Source organism: Marmota marmota, unplaced genomic scaffold (assembly GCF_001458135.2).
Source record: "Marmota marmota marmota unplaced genomic scaffold, marMar, whole genome shotgun sequence".
NCBI classification, from domain to species: Eukaryota; Metazoa; Chordata; class Mammalia; order Rodentia; family Sciuridae; genus Marmota; species Marmota marmota.
In genome coordinates, this window is record NW_025999842.1 from 59,052,046 (window position 1) to 59,076,022 (window position 23,977).

The 23,977-nt window shown below is 37.7% G+C and overlaps 1 protein-coding gene across 10 annotated transcripts in view; it reads left to right on the forward strand.

The window, feature by feature from the left end:
* Phactr2 (phosphatase and actin regulator 2) overlaps window positions 1–23,977 on the forward strand; it is a 199,493-nt gene that overhangs the window by 157,993 nt on the left and 17,523 nt on the right. For 7 of the 10 annotated variants that reach the window (XM_048799305.1, XM_048799321.1, XM_048799290.1 and 4 more), the window contains 4 exons: window positions 2,686–2,741; window positions 7,791–7,852; window positions 10,485–10,622; window positions 22,014–22,090. In XM_048799305.1, coding sequence (XP_048655262.1) covers window positions 2,686–2,741; window positions 7,791–7,852; window positions 10,485–10,622; window positions 22,014–22,090 — 333 coding nt within the window. Of the gene's footprint in view, window positions 1–2,685; window positions 2,742–7,790; window positions 7,853–10,484; window positions 10,623–22,013; window positions 22,095–23,977 lie in introns of those variants that run through there. The other 3 variants (XM_048799293.1, XM_048799310.1, XM_048799334.1) reach the window with 1 other exon arrangement.

Below are 23,977 nucleotides of genomic sequence, written 5' to 3' on the forward strand. Positions count from 1 at the left end.
TGCAGAAGGCCCTCAGTTTGATCCCCAACATAAAAAAATAAAAGAAAGGAAAAGGAAGAAATACCAGGGTGTGGACTTATTTAGAACTTATTTGAAAATACTTGCAGAAACTCAGTATGGAAAACAAGGAAAGAGCCCCTGCTTGGATCCACTCCTAAAACAAGTGACTATCCCGGGAGCTTGCAAGGATTTAGATAAAATGATACACTTAAGGCTCTTTAGTGCCTGGATCAGTAAGGGCTCAACAAAATTTAATGTTTCTCATTATAAACTTAAATTATTATACATCTATTAAACTAGTAAAGCGCATTTAAAACTAACTCAATGTTGGCAAGTTTATAGAGAAATAGGACACATGTACATTCTTGCTCAGTATTTTTGAAGAATAGTTTCACAGTATGATAAGAGAATTATAAATCAGTCTAATTTCTTTGCATGGTAATTCTATTTGGAGATATATATATAAAAAGGAAATATTCCAGACGGATTTTTAAAACCATGTTTATAAAGATACTTATTACAAGCTTACTTATATACCAATGACAAAACAAGCCAAGTGCTCAAAAATGAAGGACTGATAAAAAAATAATGTGAAAAATTGACCCCATGCAATCCCATAGAGCATCATTTCATCAAGGATTCCTGGAGGTATGGGAGCCTGGGAATGGAGGTGTGTATTTGTGGTGGATGGACGAAAGCTTCCCATCCCAGGTCTAGTTATCCAATGGAGACAGTACCTCTTGCTTTTGTGAATTAGGACTCACTACAACCCCCAAAATTCAAAAGCCTTTGTAAACAAACACAAAGACTGTATGTATACAAACTTTTAGTGGAGTAGAATGTCTGCCATTATTAACATGTAAATTTTACAGAATTGTTTCCCAACACACACACACAGCACATCTAATCCCTGTCATTCAAAGATAACTCACCCACAGGTCCAGCCTTAGGGAACAGACATCAAAGTCAAAGGCCACAGATGGAAATCCTGACTCTTGTGTTCACTAGGCAAGTTAATTGATATCTCATTTCCTCATCTATAAAGTAGGAGTTGGCTGCTACCTTGCTAAATCGTTGTGAGGACTCTTGATAGTATACGTTAAGCACCTATCATAATACCTGGGACTTTAAAAGTTTGAATAAAAGGTAGCTGTGATTGTCTTTATGATTTACTGTTTTCATGGATGTATAGTCTTGAGTAACCATTGTGTGGGGGGAAAGAATCAGGAAGCTTTAATTCTTACAGGACAGGACAAACACCTACCTTCAGGAGACTGATTTAACCATTTGCAGGGTTTTAGTAGCTGGAGAAGGAAAGAAAGGCATTGGGGAAGGAGGAAACAAGCTTAAGTACAAGAGGGGTGATACAGGTGTGGTTGGATACAGAGCCCAATATACTGGTAGCACAGGACACATGGGTAGGAGGGGAGCATGAAATATAGTGCAGTGATGTCCCCTGGGCTCTTTTGTGGGTTCAGTTACTCAACTTAGTTTCAAGGTAGCTCTGATAAAGATTAGATTTTAACAAAAATTTTAATCACATATTTAAAATGTCACTAATCTCATTTATTCATTGCATTTCTATGAGAGTCATAACATTTCAAATTAGTCATATATTATAGTAAAATTACCTTTCAAATATATTAGTCTAAGTTGTACAAACTTAACCTACATCCTGAGGAAGTTTTTTCCTTACTAACAACAAATTAATCATATGAATAAGACTGAGAACAAGGGATTTATGAGGATATACTGCTCTCATGTACAAATAGATAACTCCTAATCCCAAATGAGCCTTGGTTATCTTAAAGGCAGAGGAGAAGGAACAATATATCTTGAAGATCACATTATATGTAAATATTCATTTGAGGTCCCGAAAGCAGCATTTCACTTAAACCCCTGTGCAGCATAGATTAAGCGATTTCTAAATGGGCATGAACGCTTGAACAGCAGCTAATTTTTAGACTTGAATGACCGCATGTTAATTAGGCTGTCAGCTAAACTCCTGTGGGAGACCAAAAAGTACAGTGGTTCTAACAAGGCTTCACCTAACTGTCCGGCCACGCATCATGGCTGGGAATCATGGCTCCCAAAGACTAGCACCCAGATTCATTCTGTTTCATTGATCTCCTGTCCCCTTGGACAGTTTCCTCTGCATGCTCAAAGCTGGATTACACCACCATGTTTTATGTTCTAGCCTGTAGAAGAGGGAAAGAGAAAGAAGGGAACACACTCGGTCATTTTAAGGGTAAAAAGAAGAACTTACATCATCTGGCTCACACTCCATAGCAGAATTCAACACTCCACGGCAGAATTCAAATCACATCCCCACACTTGGCTGCAGTCCAGGAGATTGAGGTCTGCAGCCAGGTACGCAGCTAAAACTTAGGAAGTTCTGTTCGTCAGAGGAAGACAGAATGGATAATGGGGGTAGTTATCAGTGTCAGCCACAATCTGGGGTCTGTGAACGGGTGAAAAGGACAGCTTTATTTCATAGTTGTGAAAAATGGAATTTTTTAAATGAACCCCACCATTATGTATAACTATAAGGCCTTAATAAAAGCATAACAAAATGGATTTTTTATTTCTCAACTAGTGAAAAAAACAATCTAGCTTTGCTTCATGTTGCATCTCCATTAAAGGAGCCTCATTTGTAACCTGTAGTGTATTCTTCTTGTCATCTAGGAGACTCAGCCAGAGGCCCACAACTGAAGAATTAGAACAAAGAAATATCTTAAGACGTGAGTATCCTCTGCTGTTCAGAAATTCCTTGTGTACTCGTTCTTTAGACCATCCACTTGCAGAAAGGCAACCATCACATATTAGTTTACTACCAACTGACTGGACAGTCTATTTATGTCCCATCTCTATGTAGCTGTTCATGCATTTAAGAAATAATATTTTAATTTTACGTTTCCTTTGATGGCATTGAGTCTGAGAGCCTGCAGGCTGGAATCGTGGCAATAACAATTGTTTTTAAGAAAGATGGAATATATTCCTTATATTCTTCCCACCAAATATTAAGTGGAAGAAGTGCTGTAGTGCACTGGCAAATAACTGTCAAAGAAAAGGCCAAAGAATCCACAAGGAAATGAATCAAGCCTTCCCATCTTACCATTAATAATACAAATTGTTGCTAGGCTTAACAAATTACTTAATTTAAAACAAAAGTTTGGTCAGAGGACTTTTGCAGTGCATTTCATTTTCCTTTGTTGTGATAACTAACTCTGCTTCCCTCTTGAGATATTTATAAAATGTTTCTTGGCCCTTAAAGAGTTCTTCATTCATTTTCCTACTTTATTTTTCCATTTTATTTTTCCTTCTAGTCTCTTTGACAGGATAGTATATGGAACTCTAATAGAAACGAGGTTTGTGCTGCCCTTGTGTATCGATGTACTTACTAACTTCAGAGAGTTCAGAAATGGATATTTTTAAATGGAGCCTAGACGCAGTTTTATTTACTAACTACAGTTTCTAAAAGCTTTTTATTGTATGAAATATCAAAGAACAGGGATAGATAGAACTCCGGATAGTAGTGCAATAGTAATGAGCTGCTGTCGAGAGAAAGATCCTTTTCAACCAGGCTTACAGAGTTCTCTTGGCTTGCTGGATGACCTATGCTCTCCAGCCTAAGTTATTTTTTTTTCTGAAGGAAAGATTTTTGTAACATATTTATACTACAGTTGCCATAGCTAAAGCAACCCAACAATAAAGATGTAATATAAGAGGACTACATCCTCCGGTCTATGGAATCTTTTTCTTATGATGCTTTTCTTCTGGTTGTTTGTAAGCATAACTGGAATAGAACCCAAGAAAGGATGTAAGTGCCTATCAGTGTATAGAAGTGTCAGTCTGAAAGAAGAAAAAAAATATGGCTAGAAATGGGTAAATTTGGGGCTGGGGTTGTGGCTGAGTGGTAGAGCACTTGCTTCACGTAGTTAAGGCACTGGGTTTGATCCTCAGCACCACATAAAAATAAACAAATAAAATGAAGGTATTGTGTGTGTGTGTATATATGTGTGTGTGTGTGTGTGTGTGTGCATGTGTTAAAAAAAGAAAAGGATAAATTTGTGTTTTGACCTTTTGGAAGAATGATGAAAACAACATCTAATTTTGACAAAGAAACAAAATCCCAAGCTTCACTGTTTTCAATAATAGGTTCCTGGGAAGCATTTGTTGAATCAAGTTTTAAATAAACTCAAATGCAGACTGTAAGCTCCTAAAACCCAGAGATTAGGTCTCCCTGGATGCCTGATGCAATACCTAGAAAAGAAAAAAAAAAAGCCAAGAAAATTCTGGGTAATTCTTTCCTGCTCCTGTGAGACTAATGTGCCAAACCACACTGGAGTTTGGTTATTTGAGGAACTGTTTCATGGATCCGGAAATTTATTGCATGTTGATCTTAAGTGCTGTGTTGGCTTAGTACCCTCTGTTTTCCTGGAGGTTCGGGAAAGAGTGAAACACCAAAGTCAACTTCAGATTTGACTCCAGCTCTTTTTGCTTCCTTCTAAGTTCGTGTTGATTCTGGAAACAAAAGGCACATTTCCAGTCTGGAGAGGCTGATAACTGGCTCATGATCTCCTGACACAGGATGCTGTGGCCAAGGGAAGCAGACAAGAACTGGTAGAAGTTCTGTTCACCAGTTTTCCCAAGCTTTCCACTGTAGTCACAGGGACTGAATGGCTTCATTTGCAAAACACTCTGCTCAGCCCATTGCTTCTGGGTTCTTCCACACTGTCTGCTCTTGTTTGTATGTTTTACCCCCGGTTTTCACCTCCAGCAACAATGACCTTCTGTTCCAAGAAAAATCTATGTGTGATATGGTATTGTTTTTAAGACACATTTTAACTAGGTGCTCTTTTCATGACAGAGTAGGAAACTAATTCATAAAACATTCAACATTTCTCAGATCAGAAACCATCACTGCTATAATAAGCATGAGTGAGCTGACAGTAAATGCTGATAGCTTTCATCAGAGTCCACAGGACAAGTTGATTTCTTAGGGTCATGTCCCATTTCACTCCTTCCTTGATTTCTGTCCATCCACTGATCCAGCTATATACATACATATACACATATATATGCCATATATATTACATAGACCAAATTTTTATGTGTATTTGTATATTTCATTTGTTCAAAACACTCCCACGGAAGCATGTATAAAGCAAAAAGAGAAAAAACCCAACCAAAAAAATGTGGCTTTTTTTTTTTAGCTCATTTTGTCTGAATTAATGACTCAAGAATATAACAATACTCCAGTTGCTGGTATTTCTGTACTTTTCTTTCTTCTTTTCTTAGCTCATCCATAAAATGCTCAGGCAACTCCCACTAGCCAGGCAGTTTCCGTAGTGCCCACTGCTCTTAGACCCCAGGCATTGTTTGTGTGTTGATGGGAAATGTTTCCTGTGGCTGTCTGAAGGGTCCGCCCCTCTGCTCTGATGAGAGGTACTGAGAGCAGGATTTATCAATAAGCCCCATCACTTCCTTCATGAATTCCCCTCTGTTTGTTTAAAGTGACCAGGAAAGTTTACATTTTGCTCTACAATTAGTCCTCTGATGAATCAAAGAGTGAAGGAAACATTGCAAAAAACAAGGTGACTTTTTAAATACCAAGCTTAAGTCTTAACCCTGACTCTTTACAAGAGATTTTACAGTGATTCTTCAATAAGATGCAGAAGAATGATCTAGTTGGCTTCCCTCCACCTCACCCGCTTCCTCTAATTTCTTTAGAAGTACAATTTCCAACGTGGGAAACGTAAGGAAGCCAGTTCCTGATGTCAGAAAAGAATTCCCAGATGGTAAAATCCTGTTTACTTAATTCCCCAACTGCAACTGGCTTTCTTTAAAAAAAAAAAAAATCACTGGCTGTCACCTAGTGGTACAATGGCCTTAACTAATATTCCCTTCCAAGAAATGTCATTTTATGTATTAAATGAAAATCACAGTATGTTAGCTTTGAGGTGTATTAGATTAAAAAAAAAGTCTTTGAAAAGTACCTTAAAAATATATATATAGCATAAGGGCTGGGTAGGAAGAGTTGACTAAAATGTCCTAAGGGTTATATTTTTCTTTTTATTAATAATATTATCAAAGCTCTCACCTTGTAAAACTCTGATTTCAATCACATAAACCATAAGTTTGTCATTTGTCTATGTATAATTGATAGTCCACAAACTTTATCCAATTCATATAAGGTAATCATTTGAACCTATGTTATATTGTAAGAGTAAGTATACATGCTTCACTTCATATATGAAAAACCTACAGTGTATTCATGGTAAAGAAATTAAATTGTAATCAAACTTGTTTGGTACATACAGGCACTTTATCCATTTTTTGTCCTGTGGGTGATTTCAGTTATATTCAGTTATACTGTCTAAATCACCAGACTGATCATCTTTTTTCTTACAAATTAGTGTTTCAGAAGAATGTAGAAACTTTTTCCTATCTAAAGGAGGAAAATTCATAGAAATACCCTGTTCAGATTGGGGGTATAGCTCAGTGGGTAGAGTACTTGCCTCGTATGCACAAGGCTCTGGGTTCAATCCCAGCACCACCAAAAAAAAAAAAAGAGGGAGAGAGAAAGAATTACCCTGTTCATTTAACAAATATAGATGTTGCAAATATTAAATGCTAATATTTTATTCATGATACAAATAATCTTAATGATGGGTAGTCTATTTGAATTCTTAAAACAAATATAATTAAGGCTGAGGATATATAGCTCAGTTGGTAGAGTGCTTGCCTCACATTCACAAGTCCCTGGGTTCAATCCCTAGCAACAGACACGCACACACACACAAATATATATTTTTTTTCATAGAAGAGATTTGTCTTCTTCAGCTTTCTAGTTGATTCCTTATACAATGTGACTTTCTTTCCATTGAATTCATGACATCATTTTCTGAAAGATGATCTTTGATAAGCATTAGTATCTAAAAAGTAAAATCTGTGTTTACTTGTCCACCAGAGGATGAGCTCCAGGAAGCAAGAAAGAAGTTCCTTAAATAAGCACCCGATAAAAGCTGAAAGGGTGTTTGTTTCTTTAAAACTTCTGAACTTTTTTTAAAATCCCATCTGTTGGACAGCATTAAGTTGTACTACTTGGTGAAGCACTACAGAAAGAGAAGACTCTGGAAAGTTAAAGTCACAAGAAAATAAATAATTTCTACCCACAGTACACCATAACCCCATTCAGAACATTCTGGTTTGAAAGTAAAGCCCAAAGAAATGCTTACATTCGGCTTCTATGGAAACCAAGGAAGACAGATCAAATATTTTGGTTGGACTTGAATGGAAAGCAGCAGTTCAGACATGCATTGGATGGTTTTAATTTGCTCTTTTAATATGTCTCAGATTTTTTACATAAAGGCCAGATCCAGAAGTAAAGTTTTATCTGAATTCTGGTAAATTGTGCTTTTAAGCCCATGAGATGTTCAGCAATAGAAGGCTTTCACCAGATTCTAAGCAGTCTTAGGGATTTTCAGAATAGAACAAGGAATCAGGAAGTAAAAAAAGTTAAAGTTAGTAACAAATCCTACAAAGGAAAAAGTTATATACACATATATGCATGTGGGGTGTGTGTGTGTGTGTGTGTGTGTCTGTATCTGTGTCTCTGTGTGTGATTGATCTTTCTGCAAAATCTTTTGACAACTTTTTAAAGATATCAATGAAGTGTTCAACCAGTATCAGGTAGATTCTAGTAATTGTGGCCTGGTAGACTTTTCTGATTGTAAAATTATCTGTAGTAACTAAGTCATTTTGCCTTTTCCCCCCTTCATAAACAGAAAAGAATGAAGAAGAAGAACAAGAAGCAAAAATGGAACTTAAACGCAGGCTCAGCCGAAAGGTGATGACAGTGTGGCTGCTAATGAGCATTCATGTTGTGGGATATACTTTGTGTTTTTTTTTTTTTAATATATATCCACTTTCTTCAAATCTGATGTTGAGGAATAATTATTCCTATTAGTCTACTAAGTAATTGTAGACACTAAAACCAATGCAATGTATATGAAATGAATTCACTTAAATTTACATGTTAATTTCAAAAAGTTATTAATCAAAGGTTTTTAAATTGCATTTACTATGAAAAAAATATATTGTGTAAAAATTTAAAAATATTTTTAAAATACAAAGAGGAACAAAACACTGTAACTATCATACAAAAATCTGCTGTTCCAAGAACCATTATTAACACATAAATGTATATATTTCCATTTAAAAAATAGTTTTAAAAAATGCTCACACTTTCCATGTCATCTTGGAAATATTAAAAAAGTATTTTGTGACTATGAAGATTTGCCACTATTCCATATCAGAACTGGGTAATTTACTATGTGAGTTTGACTGTCCAACAGTCTGTTTGCCAGTACTGCCCAAATTGACAAATGGCTCTAAAACTCAGAAGATTGTTTCCACTTATTTATGAAAATATAAATCTGATTCCAGAGCCATCACTCTTTTTTTTCTGTGTTAAAATAATAGTATTTGGAGAAATTAAGCACTCTCCAAGTATGTATTTCATTATAAATCCTTGTAATAATTCTTCAGATATACTTTTCATACCTGGAAAAGGGCAGGGTGACTAAAATATGGCACCACAGTCAAGTGTGTGGCCTGACCCACATTTTTGAGGGCTGGCTGGGGAGTTCAGAGCAAAAGCATTCTAAGGCGGTTCAGGAAACACTCCACTCCTGTGGAAAAGTTATAGGGACTGGATTTGGAAAGTTTTAGGCTTTTTTTTCCCCTTGCAAGAAAATATCCTTAGTTCATTTCTCTGGGTTTTTTTCCCCCTCAAAGCTTCTAAATGTCAAATAGTGCTCAAGCTGAAAGACTCTTTAAATTTAATTTCTAGGGATGATGATGCTAGCATTCAGTGGCCCTTAAGTTACCAGCCACAGACAAGGGGTCGCCCCTCTGCATTGCTCTGGGCTCAGTTCTGGAATATATAGAGCCTTTTTTTCAATCCACTTTGGCCCCTCCATGAAGCACCTCCCCACCTTTCCCCACCATACAGTACTCCCTGCCATAGGTTGAAAGTCATCCTGTAAATCCTGGGAGCTACCCCATGACTGGTACAGTTCTCATGGGAAGACTGAGTGGAGAATTTCTGATCTGTGTGGCCACTGACCAGTGGACTTGCATTCTGACCAGTCCTCAGGCACAAGGGTTTCTTTTCCTCCTTATTTTCATCTGCTCTAGAAAGGCAAAAATACTAGCAGTATAGATTATGTGGCGTCTCAGGATGCAACCGCACCACTTTGATTATTCTCTCCTTTATCCATTGCCTGTCAGAGCTACATGAAGACAGGAGCTACAGTTGCTCTATCCCAGCTCCAGTGAGCTCAGGGTGTGGTTCCAGGCCTTCTGGAGTCCTTGAATCCTTGCAGTATTAGAGCTCTAATGCAGTTCCATCCCTGGTTTTTCTCAGGAGGAAACAGGACCAGGAAAGGGCCTGTTTTTTCACTGTAGAGCACAGACACAGTTCACATCCCTGAGCCAAAGCAAGTAAAGAATGTGTCCAAAGAGGAGAGTGTCTGGCTATACACAGAGTACATAAAGTGAGGAAAGGTACTGAAAATAAGCCCTTTAAGTATAATAGAGGTCTAAGTCCACCTGTCTGGAAATACTATGAGATCTCCAAACTGGAAAAAGCCTCCAAAGGCTTTGACTCTCAATAGCAGAGAGCAGATAATGCCTGTCAACCAAGGGCTAGGTTTCATTCATCCATCAGAATTGTTTTGGTCTTATTCTTGGGATTTTAGAAAGGACCAAGAAAGGACAGTAAATACCCACAGGGTTGGCAAGATTCATCATAATTATAAATTTGAATTGGACAAAGACCATAATGAGGAACTCGGTGATGACCGGAGTCATGAAGGCTGCCGGCAGGGCAGTTCTCCAGCAATACTCCCTCGTCATCTTGAGTGTGGTCTTTATGGCAGGGGATAAATGTCAGCATGAGGGTCCTTCTGTCTAGGGGCTGTGCTGTAGGCAGACCCTTCTCCAGACTGCTCTGTGTCATAGCTTTGTGCATTTCTGAATATATAGGTTTGGTATAGTAGGGGCACAGATTTTTATTCTCATTTCTGAAAGTGTCACCGCTTTTGTCTAGGCTACTCAGCCACCAACCCAGCCATCCTGAAGCTGGGTTACTATCAGGTCTGCATGTTCCTTGTATGGGTGACAGATAAATCTTTATCGCCATGCCAGACAAGTTGAGGGAAATAGTATAATACTCATGTTGTCAAAGATGTGACCTATCTAACGATGATGATTTTTTATAGTCTCAAAAATTAGGACACACTGCTTTCTAGTTCTCATTACAAATTCCCGAGATGATGCTGCCTTTTTTTTTTTTTTTGATACCTGAAAGTGACCTTATTTAACCATAACTTTGAAGTGTTCTCTACAGAAAACTTGCCACCATGAAGCAATAAATGGTTTACTGATCTCCACTTTTTCCCTCTTTCCTCCTGCAGCTCAGCCTGAGACCCACAGTGGCAGAGCTACAAGCTCGAAGGATCCTGCGGTTTAACGAGTATGTAGAAGTCACCGATTCTCCCGACTATGACCGCCGGGCAGACAAGCCCTGGGCCAGGTTGACACCTGCAGACAAGGCAAGACTCTCAGTGGTGTTGATGTTGATCACACTGCTTTCCCCAAAGCTCCATATTCACCCCCCTTCCACTTGGTCATCCTAGGGGGCCAGATCTTAACCAGTAGTCCAACAGTTTTCTGTCTCTGATTATTTCAACTGCTTAAATGACGTATTTAGTAATAGTAATATAGTTCTTCCAAGTAAATCTCAAGGAAAACTAGTCCTTGGTTACCATATAACCTGTCTTCATTCAAACCTGGATGAACAGGGCTTTCCCAGAACCAGGGTTTATCCTTTCTCTTAGAAAATATAAGTTACTCAATTTATCATTCTAAAGAGATATGTTAACTATGGAAAACTGGCACACTTCTTCTATAAATGGCCAGAGAGTAAATATTTTTGGTTTTATGGATCATACAATCTTTCTTGCAACTTCTCAGTTCTGCCATTGTAGGATGAGAACAGCCATAGACACTATGTCATTGAATAGATGTGTGTGTATGTTCCAATAAAACTTTATTTACAAAGACAGGGAGCAGACTAGATTCAACCCACCAACCACACCCATGAAATAGCACCTCTTTGTGCTTGGGCTTTGTCCTCTTGCTAATTATTCCTGAAGTTAAACCTATTTTTTGTATGTCTATTGGGCATTAAGGTTCCACTTCTGTGAAATGCCTTGTCTTTTCCCCATTTTCTTTTGGGTAGTCAATTTCTTGTTGAGTCACAGAGGATTTTCATGTATTCCAGTTATATATGTTACAAGTAAATACGTATCTTCTCCCATTTTTTGATATTTCAACTCTGTTTATGGAATCTTCTGATGAAAAAGGGATGCCTTAAGATGGTTGTTTCAACAGACTTTTTAATGGCTTATGATTTTGTTTCTGAAAATAATGTTTTCTCTCATATATGGAAGCTAGATGAAAATAAGGGAAAAGTGGGGGATCCCATGAAAATAGAGGGGATATCAGTGGAGCATTAAAAGGAGATTGAGGGGAAAGGGAGAGGGATGGGAAAAAAATGGTGGAATGAAATTGATCAAATTATGCTAGTGCATATATGAATATTCCACAGTGCATGTCACTTTTATGTGTATTTATAAAACACTTATTTTAAAAAAACTATAAATAAATAGAAGGAAGATCAGTAGAGTGAAGAAAGGAGGCTGGGGAAGGAGACACACCAGGGACTGAAACAGAACAGATTATATTCCATGCTTGTATGATTATGTCAAAATAAACCCCCAATATTACGTATAACTAAAATGTACTAGCAAGAACAAAAAGAATTCTTCCCATTCTAAAATCATAAATATATCCCCCATACTGTCTTCTAGACCTTTATTGATTTGTTTTTCACATTAAATTTCTTGATTTACCTGGAATTAATTTTAGAGGGGAAGGGGTAAGGTGACTTAGCTTTGTTGGTAATCTCTGTTATATTTCTTTTCTAAGTTACAGAAGTCTCCCTATATCTAGGGTTTCAATTGACTAATAATGAAAAATATTAAAGGAAAATTTCCATATGTTTTAAATTGTGTACTGTTCCCAAACAGTAGCATAACAAAATCTTGATTTGTCCTGCTACATACCACTACTTCCATCCTGGATGTGAATCATCCCTTTGTCCAACATACCCTTTCTGTATACACCTGTTAGTCACTTAGTAGCCATCTTGGTTACCAAATCCACTGTCAAGGTTCCTCAGTGCTTGTGTTCAGGTAATAGAATAATTATTCTATTTTATTATTAGTTATTGTTTTTAACCTCTAACTATACCCAATTTATCAATTCAACTTTATTTATCATAGGTACTATGCATAGGAAAAAACAGTATATGTTGGGTTCAGTATCCATGGTTTTAGGCATCCAATGGAGGTCTTGGAATATATCCCCCACAGATAAAGAGAGATTACTGTTTTTGCTCTTTTTTTCCCTTTCTTCTAAATTTTCTGGCTTTATTTAACTTGTTTGTTTCTAACTTAAGTTAGAGACCCTATATAGTAACATTTATCTTTTTTTTTTTTTTTGTACTGGGGATTAAACCCAGGAGCATTTAACCACTGAGCCATATCCCCACCCTTTTTATATTGCTAAGTTGCTTAGGTCTAAGTCTTGCCAAGTTGCTTAAGGCCTCTCTCAGTTGCTGAGGCTGCCTTTGAACTTGGGATCCTCTTGTCTCAGCCTCCTGAGCTGCTGGGATTTCAGGCGTGGCCCACTGCACCTGGCCTTCCTTAATTTTTAAAATAAGCACTGGAGGCTATAAATTACCCTGTATATCAGTGGTTTGCCAAGTTGGCTGCATAATGGTATCATCTGGGGAGTTTTAAAAATGTGGATGTATGAGGAAATCCTGATTTAATTTTCCTGGGGTGTGGCCTTATGTATTAGGATTTTTAAAGTATGTGGTCAATAATTTTAAATGTCTTTATATATCTTTGAAAACAATATGTGTTCCACAGTTCTGGATGTGGTATTCTAAATGTGTCTATAAGATCAAGCTGGTTAGTTATTCAGATTTTTCTATCCTTATTTTTCTGTCTACTTGATCTGTTAATAAGACAAGTTAAACCTCCTACTATTTGGATTTTTCCCCTTTCTCATAATTCTGTCAATTTTCATTCCGGCATTCCAGGTGTGTCGTAGGTGTTTAGGATAACTATATTTTCCTTTGTTATGAGACTCCATCTCAAGAAACCTCTTTCATTATAATGTTTGTTTCATTTAACAGTATGTTTTAATGAGATTTTCAAAATGAGTTACATTAGACTACCTTAGGACTGTGAATTCTGGCTGCAAACCTACATGTTGGCTGACATGGATTCAAATTCTCAACTAGCATCTATACTCACACACACCCCTTACTTATTGAACATCTGTGTGCAGTTTTCTTTGCTGTCCTTGGAGTATGCCATCGGTCCCCACTTTATAGAGGGAGGATTATTTATTTGACTTAGGCAGTCTCTTGTCTTCTACATCTCAGCAGGCTGTGAAATGACCTCTCAGGTTCACCACGCTTAATACACCTGCCCTCAAGGTTAAGAACAGTTTCATTGTTTGTCTACTTTATTCTCTCATCATTTACCCTTTTTTATCAAAATAGTTTTGGCTGTTTTAGGAGCTCTTGGATGCATTGAAAACAATTTTTTTCCTTTTTTTTTTTTTTTAATGGTGCTGGGGATTAGAACCCAGGGCCTTCTACATTTGAGGCAAGCACTCTACCAACTGTGCTATATCCCCAGCTGAAGACAATCTTTTAAATGCTACATTTAGCATGTTCTTTTCAATAAGAGGATGAATCAAGGAATCTGGTGTGCTGTTCTGCAAGAAATGGTGTACACCTTTGTGTGTGTTTTTCTTTCATCTGTGGACCTTTGGCTACTCACCCCTCATTTAGTGGCTTCCAATTGGCCCTGCTCCAGTCACTGTTCCTGTACAAAAAATAAATAAATAAATAACCCACTTGAATCAAAGTGTGAAATATGATATATCAAGAACTATGTAATGTTTTGAACAACCAACAATAAAAATTAAAAAAAAGAAGTATGAACTAATTAAAAAAAAAAAAAACCTAAACCTAGTGGTTGAAAACAGCAACAATATTGAAACAATATTTCATTGTATTTTTCAGATTTCATAGGTTGAGATTTGGTCAGGGGTCAGTTGGGCAGTTTCTCTGCTTCTCCTGAGGTTGACTGAAGTCACTCCATGTCATTCAGCTGACAAATGGGCTACTCTGGACTGTCTAGGATGGCTTCTCCACTGTGCCTAGTGTTGCGGTGGGGTTGGCTCAGAAACTGGGCTCAGCTGGGGCTGTCCACCAAACTACCTACCTGCACATGTACTCCCACAGTTGCCAGGCTTCTTACTTGGTGGCTGGCTTCCCCCAGAGCCAGTGTTCCAGAGCCAGGTAAGAGCTACCTGGCCTTTTTTGATGCAGCTTTACTTCCACTACATTCTGTTAGTTGTAGTAAAGTCATAAGACCAGCTCAGATTCAAGGAAAAGGGAATCGGCTCTATCTCTAGACAGGGAAAAGGCAAGATCATGTCACAGAAAAACATGAGCACTGAGGATATTGTTTTATCCATATTTGGAAAATATAATTTGCTACACCCCCCATTACCAGCTGTCTTATTACTCAAATGCTGAACTCCAGAAAGGCAGGAAGGGCCAGGTAAATGAATAAAAATATCGAAACAGGTGTAAATTGTACAAGCAGTGAGAATCCAAGTGATTAACGACCCTCATATAAAAACTACGCTTTTCATACCCTAGAATAGTTTTTCCTAACGCTGGTTCTGTTATTGGGAGATAAAGCTCATTCATCTCTAACTATAATAGAGAGGACTTTATAAAAATGTATTGAGACAAAAATATGTTTTTTGTGTCATACCCCTAGGCTGCAGGGGACATGGGCTTGGTCAGGGTTTCTCCTGCAGGCTTAGTATTTTGAAGGCACAGAACTTTTACATCTCCCCTACAGATCCAACCCCAAGACCCAGAGCAGAGCCAGAGCCCTTCCCTACTCACAGGGGAGACTCATTTGCTTCTGACATTTCTTGCATTTCCCCTGAGACTTTTTAACGTGTAAAGGACATTTTCAGAACTGGTTTGTGTGTGTGTGTGTGTGTGTGCGCGCGTGTGTGTGTGTCCATGAGTGTTTTCTAGAAGAATTTATTTCAGGTAGAAAAAAATTCTATATTTTTAAATTTCATTTATATAACTTAATATATATTTAATTATATATTGAATATATATTTATATATTTGATTTAATTATATATTTTAAATTTATATATATATTAATGGTAGAAAAAGAAAAGAATGCAACAATTTAATATGCTGTTAAATCTAGTATGTTATACAAACACAAGTGATTTGTGTTCATTGACAAACATTGGAGTATCCAAAAATTCAAAAAGAAGAGACTAACAATTAAAATGCACATTAGTGTGTGGTATTTTTAAAATTGATGCATTATAATTGTACATAATAGTGGAATTTGTTATGCCATATTTGTACATAGTGCATAGTATTTTTAATAATTTCAAAAAATAATATTTTCTACATAACAGAAAAATAATTATAATGAAGTATTACTCTTGGCCCAGAGATACTAAAACCATATAGCATTATTGTGTATTTTATTTTAGAATGAGAATAACACAGGCCAGTCATTTTTACAGCAAGTTATTCTGGGTTTCTATTGCTTTTTACCTTAAAATAAACCACTTCATAATATATATTGATCAGATTCTAAATAATGTATTTTATATAGTAAGTTAATGGGTATAAAAATTCATAATTTAACTATTATGTTAAAATGAGTTTTATATTTTAACTTTTGAACTCTATATTTTATTTAAAAAAAAACAATTGCAAGTAAATATTTTCCATCTCTGCTCTCAAATAAACACACCTGCCTATCTAAAACCATCCTTCTCTTTTAGTGCCGCTTTCACAGCCCTATTAAGATTCTGCCTTGTGAGCCAGGCAAGGTGGTGCACACCTATAGGCCCAGCTACATGGGAGGCTGAGTTGGAGCGTCACTTGTGCCCCCAAGTTCAAGACTAGCCTGGGCAACATACGGAGACCCTGTCTCAAAAAGAAAAGAAAAGTAAAACAAAAAAATAACACCTTGCATTTTAAAGATCAGTAGTCAATCAGTCAATCACCAGTTAATGCCTATTCTGTGAGATTACTTGGCAGGGTGCTGTGCGGAATCTCACCAATCTGGTAGTTTGTTAAACTCCTCATGCTGAGAAAGAGAAGTGGTGGGAGAGTGCCTTAATAATTGTAAGCTTTATTAGTTTAATTCACCTTTAAAAATAAGGTTTTCAATTTTACAATATATGTGCTTAGGTGGAGCACTAGAAACAGATACAGGTACAGTAAGATAAGATGGCCTCATTTCCTGCACTGAAGGAGATAAATGAGCCAGCCCTAAAATGACAGACAGGTTTTCTTAGTAGATTTTATATTACTAGTCCATAGAACCACAGACTAGTTAATTTATAAAGAAAAGAAATTTATTTGGCTCATAGTTCTAGTTGCTAGCCAGTCCAAGATAGAGAGGCCACATCTGGTGAAGATCTTTGTGCTACATCATCCCATGGCAGAAGGCAGAAGGGCAAGGGAGCATAAGACAGCAAGAGAGGGCAGAACTGGCTTCTTAAACAACCCACTCTTGGGATAACTAACTCATTCCTATGATATCAGCACTATCTATTCATGACAGCAGAGCCCTTATGATTTAATCACCTCTTTTTAGGCCTTGCCTACCATGTTGGCTTGGGAATTAAATTTCCAACACATGGATTTCAGAAAACACCTACAAGACACAGGGAGAGCAAGAAAAGACCATCCAGTAGGCTCACTTAAGTTACCATCCCCATGGGGTGGAGCATGGAATATCCAGGATGGAGAGAAGACAGCCCACTTTGGAGCTGGGCAGCTGGGTGTGATTCTTAGCCACTTGTTTTCTGGCCAAGTTGTTTAACTAGTGCCCTCACTAGTAAAGCAGAGCCAATTATATCTATTGAGAATTACATGGAATATCTGTCTTGACCCAACTCATCAGTATTACATTCATAATCAGTATTACATTTATAATCTTACCATTATTACATTCATAATTAGGTTTAGAATTGAAGCTTTGTACCCCATTGGAGACATTTTCATTATTTATTAAAGCCTCAACTTATAGTCTAGTGTAAAATTTTCTAGTGAAAGAGAATGCAAATTTTTTCAGATGCTGCATGGATTTGCCCAGTGGATCACTCAGTAATGATTCATTAAAGCCCTTACATGTTAAATATGTTAAATATTCCCCCAGACTCTAGTGATACAAGGATGAGCAGAACATACTGTCTTTTCAGGAAAGCACTATCTACATAGGTCTTAGGAAAGACTGAGATTTTAGCCCTCTATAGTATAGTCTTTGGCCAGCTCTCATTTGCCTTGGTAGCAAAAGGTAGTCTGTTTACCCTCCCATGGCATTGAACTAATGAGTAGTCAAGAAGTCCACTCTGTGCTGCACATCAGAATTCTACTGGAAAAGTTAAAGCATATCAAAATGGAAATTTTAGTTAATTCTGGTCTCACATCCTTGCTATTTGAGAAGATTGCATAGTAGTCAAAAAATCTGCTGGTGCTTCTTGTCAGGATGCCCCCTTAACTGACGGGCTGATGAAGCAGAACTGTTACTACTCACCACTGGTCAATTTTATACCTAGTTTTAGTCATTTTCATTTCCTTTTTCCTTTAATTCTCATTATACCAAAAAAAAATTAATATTTTTTAGTTGTTGATGGACTTTTTATTTTATTTATTAATCTTATGTGGTGCTGAGAATCAAACCCAGTATCTCACACATGTTAGGCAAGCATTCGACCATTGAGCCACAACCCCAGCCCCATAATACCAAATTTAACTACATATCTGGTCTCAGTGCTATCTCCTGGTGGTTTTTGGTTGGTTGTGTCTCTCAGTGGCTTCCCATGGTGATCCAACCCAGCACCGTTTGTCCTCCAACCCCACTATTTCAGCCCACGTTTTTCTATCTCATATCTTTCAACAAAATCAGTCCCATTTATAGTTATGTGAAAAGTATTAGGGCTAAAATCTAGTTTCATTTGTAAAGAAGAAATTTAAGATTATGTACATGCATTTCACCAATAATAAAAAGTCTTAATTAATTACTTTTTCCCCTCTTTTTAATCTCTCTCAAGAAATCATTCTCTTTATTAACTCCTGGAATTCATTCTTCAGTGAATTTTTTTAAATAAATATTGCATTTCTTCTATGTCCTGTAGTTATATCTTTCTGATATATTTCTCAACTAGACCCTGCAATTTTACATAACATTTATTGCCACATCATTCATATAACTGACTTATGATTTCTAATTACAAGACAGCACACAGAGCATGAAGATCTGAGGCAATTATCTGGATGAGTTAGGCTCATTTTACTGGAAAGTGTGTAGGGCTTGAGGCCCATATAGGGGACCCATCCTTGTCACTTAGTGCACACTTGATCTCCAACAGGTCACATGAGTGTCTAGGCCTCGATTTTATCTTCTGGAAGATAAAAGTTACGGAACAGGATTGACGGACGTTAACCACAGCTTTTCAACAAACAACCCCAAAGCCAAGTGGCTTAAATCAACTATTTTATTTTGCTCACTTGAGGTAGGATGAGGGAACATCCCAGCTCAGAGGGTTGTTTCTGATGTGCATGGCATCAGGTAAAATGCTAGTGCTAGATTCCACTTCCAGGAACATGCCTGTGCCCTCTGGCTCCTTGGTGCACTCACTTACTGTCTCATCCTGCCCCCTCTCCCCTCTCCACCACCCCCTGTCTACATAGGGTCTCATCCTCTAAGGCCTTTCCTTGTACCTGGGATTTCTCCAGTGTGGTTTACTGAGAGTAGTCACATGTTTTTACATGATAGCTGACTTCTAATAAGCAAAAGGTACCAGGCTAGGAAAGGGCTATACCCGAGACTGACAGACACAGTATCACCTCAATTGTGTTTTGTTGTCCAAAACAGTTATAGGACTCACCCAGATTCAAGGCTGGAGAGCAAGACTCCACTCTTGATGAGGAAATGGAAAGGTCACATTACAGATGAGAATGTGGGGTGTGTCCCTAAGTGTTTGGCTCTCTGCATAAAAAAGCATGTGTGTAGATATATGGTCATTAAAGAATTGTACATTTTATTAATATAAAGGATGTGTCACACACAATTTACAATTGTGCTAGTTTTTAAGTTCCATATCCTAGTTGATTTTCTCAGAATGCTTTCATTGGTTTTTGCCAAACTCTTAGAACAATAGGCAACCTACTATTGCAAGTGAGGACTTTGTCTTATATATCTTTGAGTCTTCTTCAGTGACATCTTCTTGAACGCTAGTATTTAGAGTATCTAGAAATTTTAAATGAACATTTGCAGGAGTCTCTGCCCCTATTCAAATGAAAATACTTCCTTTCAAAGAAGAACTTCTTTTACATGTGCAGTGTGACTGGGAATGGAGCATCTTCAGTTTTTCCAACTTCTGGTTCTAGGAATCAATTTTTCTATAAATGAAAATGAAGGCATTATAAGTCACAGTCACAAACCCAGATAATTTATTTATGAATGCCTCACAATAATGACATTATTGATAGCTTTATAGTATACAAAGTACTTCCAGATATGTCCTTGAATTAGTACTCATAATATTGTGAGGAATTCTCATTTGAATTTTCCAGGTGAATGTCATAGTGTTTTCTATCACTATAACAAAATACCTGAGGCAATATCTTATAAAGAGAAAAGGTTTATTTTGTCTCACGGTTCTGGAGGCTCTAGTTCAAGATCAAGTGACTCCATGGATATGGGCCTCTGGTGGGGGCGCTAGATGGCAATGGAGAATACTATATGGTGGAGCAAACCACTTACATCATGAACCTGAAAATCAAAGAGAACACAGGCCAGATTCTTCAGAGGCATAACACCAGTGATCTAAGTACCTCCCATAAGGACCTGCCTCCTAAAGGTCCCAAGCATCTCCTAATAGCATTACCCTAAAGAATAAACCTTTAACACATGGACCTTTGGGGAACACTTATTCAAGCTGCAGCGATGAGAAAACTGTGGCTTGGGAGCAGAGTGACACCCCGAGGGCCACACTGCTATTGAAGGAGCAGCCAGGTCTAGAATCCATGTCTTCTGACTTCAAGCGTGAAGCTTCTCACATCCTCTAGTAAGACCTCACATTTGGAGAAGAAATTTACAGTGAACATTGGCAGGATTCTCTGCCCCTCCTCAAATTAATATACTTTCTTTCAAAGAAGAATTTCCCCTAGATGTGAATTGTGAATGATATGGGGCATCTTCAGCTTTGCCAGCTTCTGGTTCTGAATCAGTTTTTACAGGCAGTGAGAAAAACAGCCGTGTCTGAGAGGACACAGGCCCACAAACATTTCTCTGCTTGCTTTAGCTCTTCCAGAAATCAGTAGTGTGAATTATTACCACCGTTTCCACACCCAGATTCCCCATAGAGACTACAGGGGCTGAGGAATGTATTTGGGGAGAAGAGAGGTCTGTGTCAACAGGATTTACACAGAACACTGGAAGGCACATGGGCGGGAAAGCTTGTGGATTTCACTGTGATCCGTGGGGGGAGAGGGCCCTCCAGGCTTTCTTCTGTCTTCTCCCTCTTCTAAAATTCATTATTTTCCAACCACAAAACAGATTTTCTTATCTCTCAGCAAAATCACTCTCTGTGATTTATATTGTCACTCTGTATTTTGACTGAAGAGTCCATTTTTTGCCTAGAGGTTTCAGGGGTGTTTTATTAGTACTTTAAAAAAAATGAATAAGACATTCTTCGTAGAAAAAATGAGGAAATAAAAATAAGCAAAAACTTGAAACCCAAAATCATGCGCCATCCAGTCACTGTTCGTTAACGGATAAACTAAAGTTAACATTTTGACGACTGTCTCAGCTTTTTGCTCTGAATGGCATAAGCATCTCTTTGTACACCAAAGTTTACATGGCACAGGTTATGTGTTCTTTAAATAGTAATGCATCTGATTTGATATTTTCCTTGAGTTGCTTTGCCCACTGTGCTGAAATTTCAAGTTCTGTTTATCTAAACTTTCAATATTAAAGAATAAATAGCAACTGCTTTCCCAGTAGCTCTGTGGCAGCTCGTCAAAACTATGTTATTGTGGGCGGTAATAAGTGCAGAACTTTCATAGGAATCTGATACTATTTCTCAGAAAAATCTCATGCCCAGCACTTTCTTGTGGTCGTCGAGGTGGGGGATATTCTGTATGCTGGGCCATGAGTCTAGCCAAGGCTCCCCTCCCCACCCCCGTTGTCAAAGACACTTGAAGAGGTCAGTCCTGATTTTAGTTTGGATTTACACCTTAAATATCCCTCATCTGAAATGCTTGGGACCAGAAGTTTCTCTGGTTGGGGAATTTTTTCCTACTTTGGAATATTTCCATACATATAACGAGATATGATGGAGACGGAGCCCAAGTCTAAACACAAAATTCACTTATGTTTCTTCTACACCAAGCCTCAAGGTCTCTTTCTCCAATATCGTTACTGCACTTGCCTTTTGCGATGATCACATGAGGTCAGATGTGGAATTTCCCACTTGTGGCATGGTGTGGGCACTCCAAAGCTTTCAGATTTTTCATATTTCTAATTTCAGATTTTCATATTAGGGATGCTTGACCCATAATGTGATATTACAATTATTATTCTACCTTTACCTCATGGGAATTAGGAATCCCTTTGTCCTGGCCATTCCTTAAAAGGATGTCTGTTTCATTGATGCTATATAGACTTGGAGAAATATGGGACCCAAGTAATAAGTGTACTTGCCTATTTTTTTTCTCCTGTTTAGGCAGCCATAAGGAAAGAACTAAATGAATTTAAAAGCACAGAAATGGAAGTACATGAAGAGAGTCGACAGTTTACAAGGTAAGTAGTCAAAATGCAGTGTAGCATGCTGAAGATACTTAAGATGGCAAATTTTATGTTAGGTCTATTTTAATCACAAATAAAATTTTTAAATAATTTTAGCATAAAATCTTCTCATGAAGATTTCTGCTTCTCCCACATTCATCCTTGTTTGCTTTCACTGGTGACCTAACAGTCAGTATGTCAGTTTTGAAGATATGATAAGATTATGAATAACACTGTAACTAACCAGGCTGAATAAGAATTTCTAAAATTAAATATTTCTTTTCCTTTCAAAGAAGTCTGAATCATTCCTAAGGGCTACATTTTGGTTCCCTTTTTAGTTTCATTTTCTGGGCCAGAAAACAAGTGTCAACAGTGTTCATTCTGCTTCGGCTTTTAAAGTTCTATGCCCAGAACAGATGCTGGTGACAGTCAGTGTGGGCACATATGTGTCACCTTGGGCTCACAGTAGACATAATTTAGGATAGAAACTGAATTTTCAAATGATACAGCTTAGCATGGTAATCCAGTTTTTCTGGAACCACAGAAGACTGTTAGGTTAGATTCCCATTATTTTTTTTTTATTTTTTAATTGATTTTTTAAAATAAATGACAATAGAATGCATTATAATTTTTATTACACATATACAGCACAATTTTTCATATCTCTGGTTGTATATAAATTATGTTCACACCAATTCGTGTCTTCATACATGTACTTTGGATAATGATGTCCATCACATTCTACCATCCTTGTTAACCCCTTGCCCCCTTCCTTTTTCTCCCACTCCTCTGCCTTATCTAAAATTCATCTAATCCTCCCATGCTCCCCCTCCCTACCCCACTATGAATCAGCCTCCTTATATCAGAGAAAACATTCGGCATTTGTTTTTTTGGGATTGGCTAACTTCACTTAGCATTATCTTCTCCAATGCCATCAGTTTACCTGCAAATGCCATGAGTTTATTCTCTTTTATTGCTGAGTAATATTCCATTGTGTATATATGCCACATTTTTTTATCCATTCATCTACTGAAGGGCATCTAGGTTGGTTCCACAGTTTAGCTATAGTACATTGTGCTGCTATAAACATTGATGTGGCTGTGTCCCTGTAGTATGCTGCTTTTAAGCCCTTTGAGTATAGACTGAGGAGAGGGATAGCTGGGTCAAATGGTGGTTCCATTCCCAGTTTTCCAAGGAATCTCCATACTGCTTTCCATATTGGTTGCACCAATTTGCAATCCCACCGGTAATGGATGAGTGTACCTTTTTCCCCACATCCTCGCCAACACTTATTGTTGTTTGTCTTCATAATAGCTGCCCTTCTGACTGGAGTGAGATGAAATCTTAGAGTGGTTTTGATTTGCGTTTCTCTAATTGCTGGAGATGATGAACATTTTTTCATATATTTGTTGACTGATTGTATATCATCTTCTGGGAAGTGTCTGTTCAGGGTCCTTGGCCCATTTATTGATTGGGTTATTTGTTTGTTTGTTTGTTTGTTTGTTTTGGGTGCTCAGCTTTTTGAGTTCTTTATATGAGATAACAATTTAAAAAGAGAAAAGGTTGATTTTGACCCACAGTTTTGGATGTGTGAACCCATGATTTGTTGGCCCTGTTGCTTTTGAGCCTGTAGAGAGACAGCATATCATGGTGGCAGCAAGTGTCAAAACCATTCACCTCTTTGCTGGGGAGCAGAAAGAGACAGGAAGAGACTAGAGTCCTACAACCCCCTGAATGGCATGCCTTCAATGACTGGAAGACCTACCCCAAGACCCACCTCTTAAACTTTCCACCACCTCCTAATAGGGCCAAGCTGAGTACTAAGCCTTTAATACACAGGCCTTTGGAGGACACCTGAGATCCAGACAGTAGCAACTATAATCCTACTCTTTCTCCTCCCAG